The 14,771-nt window shown below is 44.9% G+C and overlaps 1 protein-coding gene across 3 annotated transcripts in view; it reads right to left on the bottom strand.

Moving 5' to 3' along the window:
* Nucleotides 1-910: 910 nt before the first annotated feature.
* prx (periaxin) overlaps nt 911-14,771 on the bottom strand; it is a 31,767-nt gene continuing 17,906 nt past the window's right edge. For 2 of the 3 annotated variants that reach the window (XM_088627684.1, XM_088627685.1), the window contains exons 2-7: nt 13,788-13,843; nt 13,294-13,407; nt 12,659-12,784; nt 12,073-12,232; nt 10,373-10,566; nt 911-9,866 (exon numbers count right to left, since the gene is read on the bottom strand). In XM_088627684.1, coding sequence (XP_088483810.1) covers nt 2,238-9,866; nt 10,373-10,566; nt 12,073-12,232; nt 12,659-12,784; nt 13,294-13,407; nt 13,788-13,843 — 8,279 coding nt within the window. In that variant the 3' untranslated portion in view covers nt 911-2,237. The remainder of the gene's footprint in view (nt 9,867-10,372; nt 10,567-12,072; nt 12,233-12,658; nt 12,785-13,293; nt 13,408-13,787; nt 13,844-14,771) is intronic. The other variant, XM_088627686.1, reaches the window with a different exon arrangement.

Below are 14,771 nucleotides of genomic sequence, written 5' to 3'. Positions count from 1 at the left end.
GGAAATCTGCCTGTTGTCTGTCTTTTATTATACAATTGTATTGTTGTTTTTTTTGTACTACGTATCGTCTGAGAGCTAGCTAAATAGCATTTCGTTATACCATATACCTGTACATGAGTATTATGACAATAAACTTGAACTTGAACTTGAAATGTAGAAACTACCTTTTACAACAGATCTTCCCACTTGTAAATATCAGTTTCCAGAATGCAAAAGAAGCTTGTGTTGGACAATGCAAGGCGCACTAAGGAGTGTGTTCAGCTGGGTTGTTTGCCTATTTGCTTGGCTAACTCTTTGTGTAACAACTCTTAAGTCAAAGGTTCCCTCCTCTGGTCCTCAGGGAATGGATTCCAGCTGGTTTTCCATGTCTCTTTAGATCACCAGCTGCTCAAGGGGCACACAGAAGGAATGAGCTGGTCCGGCTAAAATTTAACTGAGTCAGGAGCAGAGCTGCTTAGAGCTTGAAAACATACAGAAAACCTAGATTTTAGGCCTGGAAGACCAGTTTCTTGTCTTAAAGCAGTTTTTGCAGCTGAAGTACGTTCATTCACACTGTGGACCTGGTTGGCTGTTCTTTTCTTTATAACCTCTTGCATACAGTCACCAGCTGAGCCACCTTCGTCGACACATCGGGACCTGCAGCGTCAGCGCAGGGCGGCCAGCAACACTTGGAGGAGCGACACAGATCTCAGTGACAACCCCACAGAGTTCCCAGCAACTCTGACAAATCCCAGGCGTGGCTATTCGGCGAGAGGCTGAGGTAAATGCTGGAAAACTAGTCGGCGCTGTTAATCGGGAAAACCCATCACAGCAGGCAAACGTCCTGTTTAGCCTACCTGGGAGACCCTGACCCCTAAAAGCTTTCACACCTGGAAAAGGATACACACAGAACGGAGAGCGAAAACACAAGTTAGAAGTTAAGGTATTGTTTTAATTAATATGACATTGCATTCTTCGGAAACAGTCCCTCCTCAAGCCAGAGCATATATTACACGTAGCTTGATGTTAAGTTCTATTTGTAAAAAAAAAAGAAAAGAAAGAAAAAGCAAAAGTTTCAAAGGGCTCCAAAAGACTCATGCAACTTCATCTGTCAATAAATCAAAACATTTGAAACTCTCTCTCTGTACATATGCTGTTAAGTGGTATCACTAATCTCCAGTGCAGTATGAGCTCTTTGTATTCCTCAGGCAAGATGGTCAATTCCCACCCAGACACTTCCTGTGGTGAATCTGCACATGCCTGCTCTTTAGATGTGTTGTCATGTGACACATTTCAATAGCACCACTACACACCCGTGACTCTCTCAACACCACTCTGCATTGCTTTTCTGCAGTTTAACTGTGCACTCACTTTGCTGTGCCAAGGAATAACTCTTCTGACCCCGCGCTGAACCTTTCTAAGGCCACTGCTTTCAGTTCCCATTGAATAAACCTGGAAAAGGAGCCCAGTTTATCATATCCAAGGCACAGTGTCCAGGATGACAACATGACCACATGACATTACACTGTAGTGCTATCTCTATGACAAAACCATATCAGTACTTTCTTAATACAAAGCACTGATCAGTCAGTAAATTTCATTTACACTTCAACTCATAACACGCAATCTCTTGGAATATGAAAAGAAATGCCGTTCTCAACAGTATCATAAATATATAAAAACAAAAAGAAGGCAAACTACCCTTTGCACACTGCTTTAAGAAGCTCACATCTATCTATAGCATCAGATCAACAAAGACCCAGTATTTTTTTCTTTCTAATCTAATCTCGTCTATCCCTTGTGCTAGCAAATCAGTTAAGACACCACTCGTTTCCTGTATTTGTTAGTGCCACAGTTGCCCATCCCCCCTTTAAAGTTAATCCAATTGCATTATAAAAAAAACATTTTAAAATAAATGTCAGCATAAATTTGGAATTACAATATTTCGCTTCGAGTTTGTTAAATTACAACCAATTCTTTCTTTTTTTTTTAAGGTTATACACAATGCATGTGGGGGACATGTACGGCAATGAGTTTGTACAAAAAAAAGGTTACATAATATTTTTGTTTTTTAATGACATCAACATTCACGGCCTGAACTGCTAAAAAAGCTCAAATATTAGAAATAAAAGGAAAACATAGAAAAAATAAAAACAACAAAATGAAGTGGTCACTTATTTTAAACACTGAGATGAGTGACGAAGAAGCCACTCACTGCTCTATCTTGTACATATAGTCCCATGGTTTTCTGTCATTTATTAAATGGTAGTGGATTTCTCAGTCCCTGACTCTGTTGATGTGTGTTTTGATGTTTTTGTGACAACAACCACATTGCCCTCCTTGGTTGTCACTACCGGCTCCTCTGAAGCATGCTGGGTAGAGAACCCTATCCTTGGCATTTGGATCTTGAAGCGAGAAGATCGTTCCTCCTCTTCGGAGCGCTGCAGAGAGTCCCTGCTGCCCTGCGGAGAACCTCCCTCCGTGATGCGGAGGATTCCCGTCGATCGGGGGCTTATAGAGAACTTGGGGATCTTGAATCGGGGAGACTTGTCCTTGCTGTCCACGTTGCCTTCTGCCCCCATTTTGAGAGCTGGGTCACTGCCGGTCGCCACCGCGCTCTTTGGATCCCCTCGGCCTCTCCCCGAGACAAATCCGATGGAGACTTTAGGCTTCGGGGATTCGGAAGCCTCCCTTTGGTCCGGCTCTAGCAAGACCATTTCAGTCCGGGCTTTGGAAGACACCAACGCGCCTGCCTTCTCCTCTCCGTCCTCTTTGCCTGGCTTCCTTTTGAAGCCTGGGAAGGTAATTTTGGGAGACTTGTACTTCGCTCCTTTGCCATCTCCCTCCATACCCGAAGAGTCTTCCGATTTGACCAGCTTCATGCTCATTTCAGCGTCCCCTTCCCCACTCATCCCCTTGGAGTACGGAGAGGAGAACTCCACCTTCGGTAGTTTCATCTTTCCAAATTTTGCTTCCTGGGATCCGTTTTGGAATGTAAGATCACTCTCTCCGTTGACCTGAGGACCCGACCTCTCTCCTTTCTTGGACCCAGCAGAGCCAGATCCATTCAAAGTGACATCAAAGGAGCCGGTTTTTCCCGGAGAGAAGGTGACCTTGGGCATTTTCAGTTTGCCCCCTTTTGATTTCCCTTCTTCTTCCTCCTCATCCTCACCTTCTACGTTCACTTCGTCTCCTTTTTTTCCCTTGGGGTGGGATTTCCCAACGGAGGGCTTCATCTTGATCTTGGGCACTTTCATTTTGGCTTCAGTCAAGCTCGATTCTCCCTCTGAGGCGTCTGACCCATTGGTTTTGGGCTTTGCAAAAACAAACACTGCTTTCTTGACTTTGGGCATCTTGGGGCCTTCATAGTCTCCGTCAGTGTCTGTAGACTCAGAAGGTTTGGTGCCTGCTTTCAATTTCACATCAGGCCCTTTCTCTTTAGCGCCTGGTGTGGACATTTTCACTGCTGTTTCAGGCTGGGAGATGGAAGGCAGAGCAATTCCAAACTTTGCTTTTTTGGCTTTGGCTTTCCTGTCCTTATCAGTTTCTAGATCCTCAGACTCCAGCAGGGGACCCTTTCCTTGCACTTCTGGAGCTCTGATGTCCAAATCTGGGACTTTAATCTCAATCTTTGGAGCTTTTATTTCGAATTTTGGCCCTTTTATTTTGCCCTCTGCATCAGCCTCTGGGGCAATCAACTCTGTGGAAGCACTTTTGTCTTTTGTGTCTGAGAACCCAACTGAGGGCAGTGTAATTTTTGGCATTTGCAACTTGATGCGTTCTTTGTCCTCAGGGGTACTGAGGTCAGCGTTGGCACCTGTAGTGTCAGTGTCCATATGCCCTTTGATCTTCGGTCCTGAAATTTCCACATCAGGCATTTTGAACTTTCCTGTTTTACTGCTCCCTTCTGCCTCTGGTATATCCAAAGCATCGACGCCTCCCTCTTTACCAACAGAAAAACCTACACCTGGAAGGGAAATTTTGGGCATTTTGAACTTGGCATCCCCTCCCTCACCAGCAGCATCGGCTTCAAGATCAGGATGCTCTGTTGTGCCCTTGATCCCAAATTTTGGCATTTTTATTTTGAATTTACCTTCTGCCCCTTCTTCTTCAGTTTCTGTTTTCTTTATATCCTTGTTTCCTTTTGGAGCCTCAGTCTTTATCTTTCCCTTTCCCTTATCAGCTTTCGGTACACCAGTATCTAACTCCAAATCTGCCCCTTCTAAATATGGACCCGATATTCCTATTTTTGGCATTTTAATTTTAGGCATTTTGATTTTAAACTCAGATGACTCTGTATCTATAACCGGGCCAGATACTTCAATTTTTTTCCCCTTAACATCCACCTCTGGACCAGTGATTTCAGTCTCATGCTTGTGTTTCCCTACGCTGAGTTCCAGATCAAGATCCGGAGCTTTCACTGTAGGGGAGGTAAACTTCGGCATCCCAAAAGAAGGCATTTTAAATTTCCCCTCACCTGTATCTCCTTCAATGTTTAATTTGTCAACCCCACCCTCACCAAGAGACATGTCAACATCTCCCAATTTACCTTTTGGTACAGATATGTCCACCTTAGGCATTTTTATCTTTGGCATCTTCAATTTGCCTTCATCTCCCTCAATGTCCACGTCTGGAGCAACTGCAGAGATCTTGGGTTTGGAGAGTTCAGCCTTGGGTCCTTTTATATTAACTCGTTGGGAGGCACCTACATCTGGTTTTGATCCACTAACATCAATGTCGTTCTCTTTGGATCCAGAGATACCAAATGATGGCAAACTCACCTTTGGCATTTTTAACTTGAAATCAGTTCCCTCAAAGCTGCCGTCACCTTCTGCCTTCAAACCTGGGTCAGAGTCAAGGGAAGCATTAGCTTTGGCTTTAGGCAAACCTACATCCAGTTCGATTTTGGGGGCTGAAATGTCAAGTGTTGGCATTTTGGGGATTTTCAAATGCCCTCCATAACCCTTGATGTCTTCTTCCGTTACATCTACTTCAGCTTTAGGTAACAATACTTCACCTTCTCGTTGCTTTGCAGCTGGGAGGGAGATTTCCAGGGATGGCATTTTGATTCTGCCTTTGGCCTCCATATCGGCATCTGGCGGACTCACATCAAGGTTGCCCTCCTTGGACCCAAACTTAGGCATGGAGAACTTGGGCATTTTGATGGTGACATCTGGTGCTTGGACACCACCTTTTCCACTCACTTCATCCCTTAGTTTCACCTCAGCTTCTCCCTCTGGGAGCTTGCCTTTAGGGGATGATATTTTAAATTTGGGTAATTTTAATTTGGGCATCTTCCCTTTGCCACCAGGGCCTTCAATGTCAATTTCAGGCCCTGTGATATCCACTTTTCCTTTCTTGACTTTGGATTCAACCTCTGGGCCACTAATACCAACTTCTCCCTCTTTCCAGGACATCCCAAAAGAAGGCATCTTGATTTTAGGCATCTTCATCTTGCCTTTTAGTTTTCCATCGGCATCTGACTCTTCCGATGGTGCTCTGCCCTCTATGGCTATTTTTGGGGGGGTTACTCTGATTTCAGTTTTCGAACCCCGTCCCTCTAATTCCAGATCACCATGCTTTGATTTCCCCCCAATCTTGGGAAGAGAAAACTTTGGCATTTTCAGAGAAACGTCCGGAACATCAAAGCTTGCTCCCGAAGAAGGCCTATCACCTTCAGCCTTGAGCAATTCTATTTGCTCCTTGTCTTCAGCTTTGGCTCTGGACAAGCCGAAATCCAGGTCAATTTTGGGTGCTGAGATGTCCACCGTCGGAAGATTTACAGTTGGCAGCTTGAGGCTTGCATCAGAAGTGTCAATGTCTACATCAGTCCCCTTGGTTTTAAGTTTTATTTTTGGAACCTTAACCTTTGCTTCAGGTGTAATAGTGTCTGTCTTTACAGTGGGTGGAGAGATGCCTGCTTCACCTTCAATGCCATCTTCTCCAGGCTTGCCTTTGGGAAAAGAGATGCCAATCTTGGGCATTTTAATGTTAGGCCCTTTGAAGTGCAAGTCTGGAGCTTCTATGTCAAGTTCTGGAGCCTTGACTTCAGCCTCCCCTTTTCCTTTTCCAAATGTGGGGATTTTCGGCATTTTAATCTCAACATTTGGACCTCTGGCACTCACCTCTGGTCCTTGGCCAATTTCCACACCACCAGTTCCTTCAGCTGCACCCTTTGGCATTTTGATATTTAAGTCAATATCTGGTAGTTTAGGCGCAGAAATATCAAGTTTTGGGACTTTGACTGTAGGCAGTTTCAGTTTCGCATCTGTGCCCACAGACTCAAATTCAGGACCTTTAATGTCCAGTTTGCCTTTTGGCAGTTTGGTACTGGCCTCTATTTCTGGATGGCTAACATCAATCTTGCCTTTGGGTGTCTTTATATCTCCTTTAAGCTCAAGATCAGCCCCCATCTCCCCTTCTTTGCCTTTGACTCCAAACTTTGGCATTGGGATTTTGGGCATCTTGAGATGAACATCGGGCATGTCAAAGCCTCCAGATGGCTCTGGAGCACTGATACCATGCTCCAAAGTTGTGTCTTTTCCTCTAACCTTTGGCAGGCTCAGATCAAGGTCAATCTTTGGCATATCAATGTCAACACTTGGCATTTTAACTGAAGGCACTTCTCCCTCAGGAAGCTTTATTTTTGGTAAGGATATATCAACTTTTGGTGCTGATATTTTTGACCCTTCCATTTCAGGTCCTTGCACATCCACCTTAGGCAAGGAAATGTTGACTTTTGGCACAGATATCTTTGGCCCTTTAACAGAAGGACCTTCTATTTCCATTCCTTGGACATCATATTCCATCTCTTTTGATTTAATTTTAGGGAGGGAAATGTCAAATTTAGGCATACCCATCTTTAGACCCTTTCTATCTGGGCCTTCCATTTCTTTTCCTTTTATGTCTAACTCAGCTTCTGGTAACTTCATTTTTGGAAGAGAAATATCCACTTTCGGCATGCCTATCTTTGCCCCTTTAGCTCCAGGCCCTTCTACTTCAATATCAGCTTCTGGGAACTTCATTTTTGGAAGAGAAATATCCACTTTCGGCATGCCTATCTTTGCCCCTTTAGCTCCAGGCCCTTCTACTTCAATATCAGCTTCTGGTAACTTCATTTTTGGAAGAGAAATATCCACTTTCGGCATGCTTATCTTTGCCCCTTTAGCTCCAGGTCCTTCTACTTCAAAATCAGCTTCTGGCAACTTCATTTTTGGAAGAGAAATATCCACTTTCGGCATGCCTATCTTTGCCCCTTTAGCTCCAGGCCCTTCTACTTCAAAATCAGCTTCTGGCAACTTCATTTTTGGAAGAGAAATATCCACTTTCGGCATGCCTATCTTTGCCCCTTTAGCTCCAGGCCCTTCTACTTCAATATCAGCTTCTGGCAACTTCATTTTTGGAAGAGAAATATCCACTTTCGGCATGCTTATCTTTGCCCCTTTAGCTCCAGGTCCTTCAACTTCAAAATCAGCTTCTGGCAACTTCATTTTTGGAAGAGAAATATCCACTTTCGGCATGCTTATCTTTGCCCCTTTAGCTCCAGGCCCTTCTACTTCAATATCAGCTTCTGGCAACTTCATTTTTGGAAGAGAAATATCCACTTTCGGCATGCTTATCTTTGCCCCTTTAGCTCCAGGCCCTTCTACTTCAATATCAGCTTCTGGCAACTTCATTTTTGGAAGAGAAATATCCACTTTCGGCATGCCTATCTTTGCCCCTTTAGCTCCAGGCCCTTCTACTTCAATATCAGCTGCTGGCAACTTCATTTTTGGAAGAGAAATATCCACTTTCGGCATGCCTATCTTTCCCCCTTTAGCTCCAGGCCCTTCTACTTCAATATCAGCTTTTGGCAACTTCATTTTCGGTAGTGAAACATCCACTGTTGGCATGCTTATTTTTGCCCCTTTGGCACCAGGTCCTTCTACTTTGATGTCTGCCTCTGGAGATTTCATTTTGGGAAGTGAAATATCCACTTTTGGCATGCCTGTTTTGGGGCCCCCTATCTCAATACCCTGAGTCTTCAAATCTACCTCTGGCAATTTCATCTTTGGTAGGGAGATATCAACTGATGGCATAGATATTTTGGGGCCTTTTGAGGAAAGGCCTTCAGTTTCCATTCCATGAACATCTAATTCTGCATCAGGCACCTTGATTTTCGGTAGAGAGATGTCTACTTTTGGCATGCTTATCCTTGCACCTTTAACATCAGGACCCTCTACTTCAATATCTCGTATTTTAACATCTGCTCCTGGGCCCTTCACATCGACTTTAGGACCAGAGATATGTACATCAGCATCTGGCTCTGTCAATTTCCCAGAGGCACCAAATTTTGGCAGAGATATCTTTGGCATTTTCAGCTTTATATCCAGACCTTCCCTGCTGCCTCGGCTTCCTGCATCAAGGTCACCCTTCATTTCTACCTCGGCAGCCCCTTTCCCCTTTGGCAGGTGCAGATCTACATCAGGAATGGGAACTGAAAGGTCAATGGATGGCATTTTGATGCCAGGCAGTTTCATCTTTCCCTCGCCACCTTCCTCTGCAACTCTCATGCCTCCTTCAGGTCCAGCGCCCTCTACTTTTATTTTTGGCAAAGAAATACCAACAGATGGCATCTTCATCTTCGGGCCCTTAGCATCAATGTCCACTACTTCAACCTCTGCTTTGGGGCCTTTGATCTCTCCTTCCACTTTTGGAGGAGACACCTGAGCCTCCATGTCACCCTTAAAGACTCCAAATTTTGGGAGTGTCACTTTGGGCATTTTAACCTTCATGCCTTCATCAACAGTGCCCTCAGCACTCAGCTCACCTTCACCCTCTCCTTTGCCCTTTGAAAGACCAAAATCAATGTCCACTTTGGGTGCTGCAATGTCTATTGATGGCATTTTCAGACCACCCTTATGCTTTCCTTCTGGGGCTTCGATACTCAGTTCTGCTCCAGCTCCTTCAAACTCACCCGAAGGCATGGAAAGCTCTATCTGAGGGAGTTTTATTTTGGGTGTCTTTAATTTGCCTTCTGGACCTTCAATACCAAGTTCGCCCTTGGCTGAAGGAACATCCACTCCTTCTGTTTTTGTGGAGATGCCAACCTTGGGCATCTTGATTTTAAAGCCCTCCGCTTTCAGCGTGCCTTCTTCTCTTTCAGGGCCTCCTTTGATATCCACCTTGGGACCCTTCACATGAACTTCTGGTTGGGGAACTGTAATGTCTGCCTTTCCTGAGGGCAAAGCAATGCCCAGTTCCACTTTGGGTGGCTTGAATTTATGCCCTTCTTTTTCTGTAATCTCCTGTTCTGGCAAACTCACTTCCTTTTTCCCCAGGGGAAGACCGAAATCAAACTCCACTGATGGGGGTTTGAATCTGGCCTCCGGTGGCTTCACATCCACGGTTCCTTCAGGTGGGCTAACTTCCACTTTGGCCTTTTTAGTTTTTGGAAAGGAGATGCCAAACTTTGGGGATTTCCCTTTGGCTTTAAGCTTGGCCTCGGGGCCACCAAAGTCTGCTTTGCCCTCCGGTAAAGTGATGGCAAGCTCTCCCTCTGGTTTCTGTGTTTCTATGCTCACATCTCCTCGGGCTCCTGCAGAGTCCTTTACTTTCATCCTTGGAAACTTGATCCTCTTTTTCTTTCGGCCTGTGATCGCCACGCCTCCCGGTGCACCTGAGCCCATGAATTTCATTCCCCCCTCTGCTGAGGCCTTTCCCCCCTTTCGGAGCCTGGAGAACTTTGGGAAGGCAAACTCAACATCCACTGGGCTCAGCTCCAGCTTGGCCGGTGATCCCTCCATCTTGAGCTCTGCCCCAGCTGGAAGTTTGCCTTTCTTGCTCTTCCTCAGGCTGAACCTGCCCATCCTTTTCTTTGTCTTCAGGGGTTTGACACTCTTGACCCGCTGAAAATCCAAAGATATACCTTTGCTTAGAGTGAAAATTCACACAATACATAGTAGAGTACAGTGCATCGGAGTCCTGCATTTTAAATAGCATCTTATTCCTATGTGACCGCACAGAGTAAAACGTATTTTTCTATGTATGTTTATAACTTGCAAATCATATCTAAATATTGTATTCAAAATAAAGTGTTAGAAATCTTTTGTATTAAAAATAACATCCATCTCAAGTTATGTTGGTTCCAATTTCTCTGATAAATTAAATTACATAAAAATGTATTTTGTCCCCAAGATTGTCAGTTCCAATGGCTTGATTTCATTTGAGCAATATGTCAAAATTACTAATAGGTGTTCTAATACATATGCACACTATTGTATATTTCACCTCTGTCTATATGCAGGGGTGTTGCATCCTGATTCACCTGCAAGGAATGATGGTCAGCTTGCAATGATCTATTCTACAGTGTCCTGATATAAGAAAAATGACCACCAGGGGAAGGGTCCTTTACCATTTTGGGCATCTTGGCTTTTGGTCCTTTAACATCCAGGCTTACAGAGCCGGGGGAGACATTGACATCAGAGCTTGGAACTGTCCTCTTTAGGAAGAAGGACACCTTGTAGGGTTCTGCACACTGCAGGATCTTCAAAGCATCCTCGTACTTGACATTGTCAAAGTACACCCTGGCACTCAGCAGCTGGTCTCCTGTGAGGAAAGGGGTAACAAGAAAAGCTGAGCCGTCAAGCCGTAACTGTGTGACTGATATCATCATATGACCGTCCTCTACGTAAGCACATGCCAAAGAGGTCATCTGCACGGCCACCCCCTCACCAAATTATCCTCATTTCAAGTAATCCATATTGTCAACAATGAGGAATTTAAACAAGGGAGATCTGAATCATTTAAGCAGATAGTTTTTCTCTTGATTTTAAGCATAAAACTTAAAATCAAACAAAAAACATAAAACAAGAAATGAAACATAACACAACTTCTTTCATATTCTTTCATATTCAACTTGCCAGACAAATCTGGAAAACAACTTTTTTTTCCAAAGAACTTCACCATATGCAATGTAACTCAAATGTCAAAACCACATACAGTAAAATTGTGAACAGATTTGAAAAAATAAAGCCCAAAGAAGTGCTTTCCAGTTCAAAGGGGCCAGCAATGACATAAGCAAATGTCATTTAATGCACAGCAAGACAGTTATTCAGTAAAGGTCAGTTAAATTTAGTCCTGTTCCCTCGGTAGATTTGTTTATTATAGATACTCAGGAAAAAAAGATTACAGAAAGACACTTTTAAATGTAATGCACTTCTCTGAAGCCATTTGCTTTGTTTTCTGAACCAACTTTTTAATCAAACTGATCATTTTCAGGATTAATTTAGCATTCAGAGAGCTATTTGCATCAAAGTTATAGTATCAAAATGGCAGAAATCAAGTAGCTCGGGTTTAAAGGGACATAAACAGGAATTCAGATCACTTTTGGCATCCAGTTCGTGAATGCTGCACGACGGAGCAGGGGTTAGCACTGATGCCTCTCAACAATGGGGCCGTGGGTTCAATGTCTGAGGTACTGTCTGCATGGAATTTGTATGTTCTCCCTGTGTTTGTGTAGGTTTCTTTCAGGTGCTCCTGTTTCCTCCCACAAGGTAGGTTAATTGACTTCTGGGGAAACTGGCCCTGGTGTGAGTTTTTGGTGATTGTGGACCTACGGCGGGGGGAAAATGTGGTAATGAAGAGAACTATTTTCTGTTCGTTATGCATTTCATGCAATGTCTGCGAGTATACTTGTGGACCACTTATAAGAAGCCCTGTCTATAAACTCTTTTGTACTGTAGCCCCAGAAGGCCTGAAATCTAGTGCAGTTTGTATTGTTTAAGATCCCGTGATGGAAACAAACAAGTCCGTTGGTGGGAGTCTCCCTTCCTGGCTCCCCCCACGCTTACAGCTTCAAAACTGCAATCACAAGGAATCAGTGTCTGTAAGCCCACTGCAGAACAGGGTCAGGTCAGGGCTAGTGACAGCTCAGGCTACTGCAACTGATGCCCAGCAAGAGAGCACTGGCCTTCATGCCTCTCAGGCTTCCCATACAGAAGGCATCTACAGCGTACCTGTTTGCTCTCACAATTAAAAAGTAGACTGTCACAGTCACTCATTGGGGAGTGATGTCACGTCGATCTGAGATGGAAAATAAAGCAAAAATCTGACCTTTCTGGAGGCTGAGGGATTTCGCTGCCGGTGAGTCCTTGAGCACATTCTTGACAAAAATGCCCTGCTCCCCTCCTCCTGCAACACTGAACCCACTGGCGCCAGCCTCGGCCTCTGTCTCCACGACAACCTCCACTAGCTCGGAGCGAGCCACTTCCTCCTGGGCAACAAGTACAGCAGCTGGTCAACAAGGCAGAAGGTGGCTGGCCAGGGTCAGGAGGAGCTATCAATTCCCCACATACTGAGGATCACGTCTGCCAATAATGGACTTAACACAGTGATCCCAGGCTAGAATGGGTTAAGTATCATGCAACTGAATTGTTTAACATAGTTTTTTGTTTTTGGTAACTTATACCTTTTCAAAAGTGTGGGCATTTGAATGGTACAGCAGACATTTTTGATTATTTGAAAAAAAAAAACCCAAACATTTGAGAGACGTCCAATAATTGATGCTTGATAAACTTGACAAACTAATGAGGTTTCTTTTCTTTGGCATTGTGTGTCATTGAATGTTTAGGGAAGAGTTCTTCAGACAGGCACTCAGAATGCTGTAAGAGGTGAAGAAATGCCCATATCAGATCATTACCTGTGTCACGTTGATCTGGACAGGAGGATCCATGCTTTGTAGGGAAGGATGTGACGTTTCTTTGAGAAAACTTCTTTTCAAACTCAAGACCTGCTTCAACTCTGCATGGAGTTTCTCCTTCTGAACCTACGGCAGAGTCAACAGAGGAAGTCACAGTGAGGCAGCGCTGGAGCGCTGGCTCAGTCTTGGACCTGGGGTTCTGTATGTGTGGAGTTTGTGTGTTCCCCCAGTGCTGACTTGGGTTTCCTCTGTGTTCTCTGGTTTTCTTCCACAGTTCAATGACACACTGGTGGGTTAACTGGTATCTGGAAAAACTGGCCCAGGTATGAATATGTGCGCGTCTGTGACTGTGTGCATCCCGTGATGCACTGGCGTCCCATCCAGGGTGTACCCCGCCTTGCGCCCCTTGCTTGTGGGGCTAGGATCCTGCACCCCCACAACCCTGTACTGGACAAAGCAGTTAGAAAAACAGATGGGTGGGAGGACCTTTTGGAAACATTTTCAGCTCTGAAACGGCTTTAAACACAGGGATGTAGGACGCCCTAGCTATGACAAACCAAATGTCACCCAGAAGCTGTGCACACAGAGTTTCAGCTGAGGTGACTGGCAGCACGGCGATCACAGCCTTAACTCACCACTCTCTCTGGGGTCTCCGGCTCCTCGGCAGACAGGAGAGGGTGAGCAGGGGGCGCGGCAGTGGGAGGTCTCTGTGAGGGGGCAGCTCGCTCTTTACTCCTTACCTCACCAGCCTGGGTAGAAAACACAGGGCAGCAGGGCAGGATCTGCACTGGTTAACACGAAAGCTGCAGCATCCTTCTGAGGTTTTTTTTATTTAATTTGTTTATTTTTACAAAATATGACTGTTTTTGTACTACATTGAGATGAACGCGTCTCAAAGCCACCTAATGCTAAAAAGAGACCTTATGCTATGAAACAGTGTCGAGGCAGTCAAGGAACGAATGAGCGCCGTTGTTGGAAAGCTGGTCTGCAGTGTTAAGACCCTTCACTGAGGGTGCACAGGAGAGTGACCTACAGTTCTTGGCGGGGAAAGTAAGAGAGAAAGAAAACCAAAAATAGAGAAGTAAAGCCAAAAGGAAAGGGGAAAATAAAAGTTTTGTTGTCCACTCACTGTTGATTCTCTTTCGTGGAAGAAAACATGACTTTCTTCCAATTCTCCGTCAGAGCCTGGAGACACAAAAGAACAGATAGCTCAGGTTAGTATCGGGCAGTAGGATAAAGTGCAACAGGATTCTTCCCATGTGCCACAAGGGCAGGACAGGGGACCAAGAGACAAGACATCAGGCAGGGTAAAGGATTTGGAGCGGTGTGGTTTAACAAAGGACCTGCCCAAGGATGCAACGACTGTCACTTCAACAGCTCTGGAACAATGGAACCAGGGCACGTGATTGCACAGCAGGGTAATCAGGCTGGAAAACGCGACTTCTTGGTCAGAAGCACACGCTGTTGCATTTGCACTGGTATTCCGCCCATCTCGCAGGGGCCTTAGATATGTCAGCGCGTCCAGAGAGGCTCAGATGTCCCTGATCAGAGCCAGCAAATGCCAGACGCTCTATAACGCGACTCCAAAAATCCTCCCCAAATAGCGCAAGTCAGCATCACCGAACACCAGTGCTTACAGAAGGGCGGGAAAACAGGTTGGTGATGTACCCAAGACACACTGAAGTACTCATACACTGAGTGGTCAAAATATTAGGAATAACAACTGCAACTGAGTTTTCAGGCTTCTGCAAGAACATCTTGAACAGAACACATGTATTCTTCCAGGTTTGGAAATTGTACCCGGATCTCAACCCCGTTCTTCACAATTCGTTTGCTGTGATGAGGGGTGAAGCTACACAGGTCCGAACTGGACATTTTCCCCAATTTTCAACAGGATTTAGAAAGTGAAGGGTTTCGGCCAGGGATAGTGATGTCATGTTATTCTTCTGCTCCTCGGGTCCAAACATGTATCACCTGCCCACTGAGAGAATCTGTTCATGTTTATGGGGGGAGGTGATGACAATGACGAGACACATGTCTGATGTTTTCACAGCACTACTCTGCCTCCTAGGTGAGTTGAACAGGCTTCTGCATGAGCATCTGAATCAGGCCC

The sequence above is a fragment of the Lepisosteus platostomus genome, chromosome 4, assembly GCF_059453375.1.
Source record: "Lepisosteus platostomus isolate fLepPlt1 chromosome 4, fLepPlt1.hap1, whole genome shotgun sequence".
NCBI classification, from domain to species: domain Eukaryota; kingdom Metazoa; phylum Chordata; class Actinopteri; order Semionotiformes; family Lepisosteidae; genus Lepisosteus; species Lepisosteus platostomus.
The sequence above is the reverse complement of the archived record's forward strand: the minus strand, read 5'-3'. Positions and strand labels throughout refer to the sequence as shown.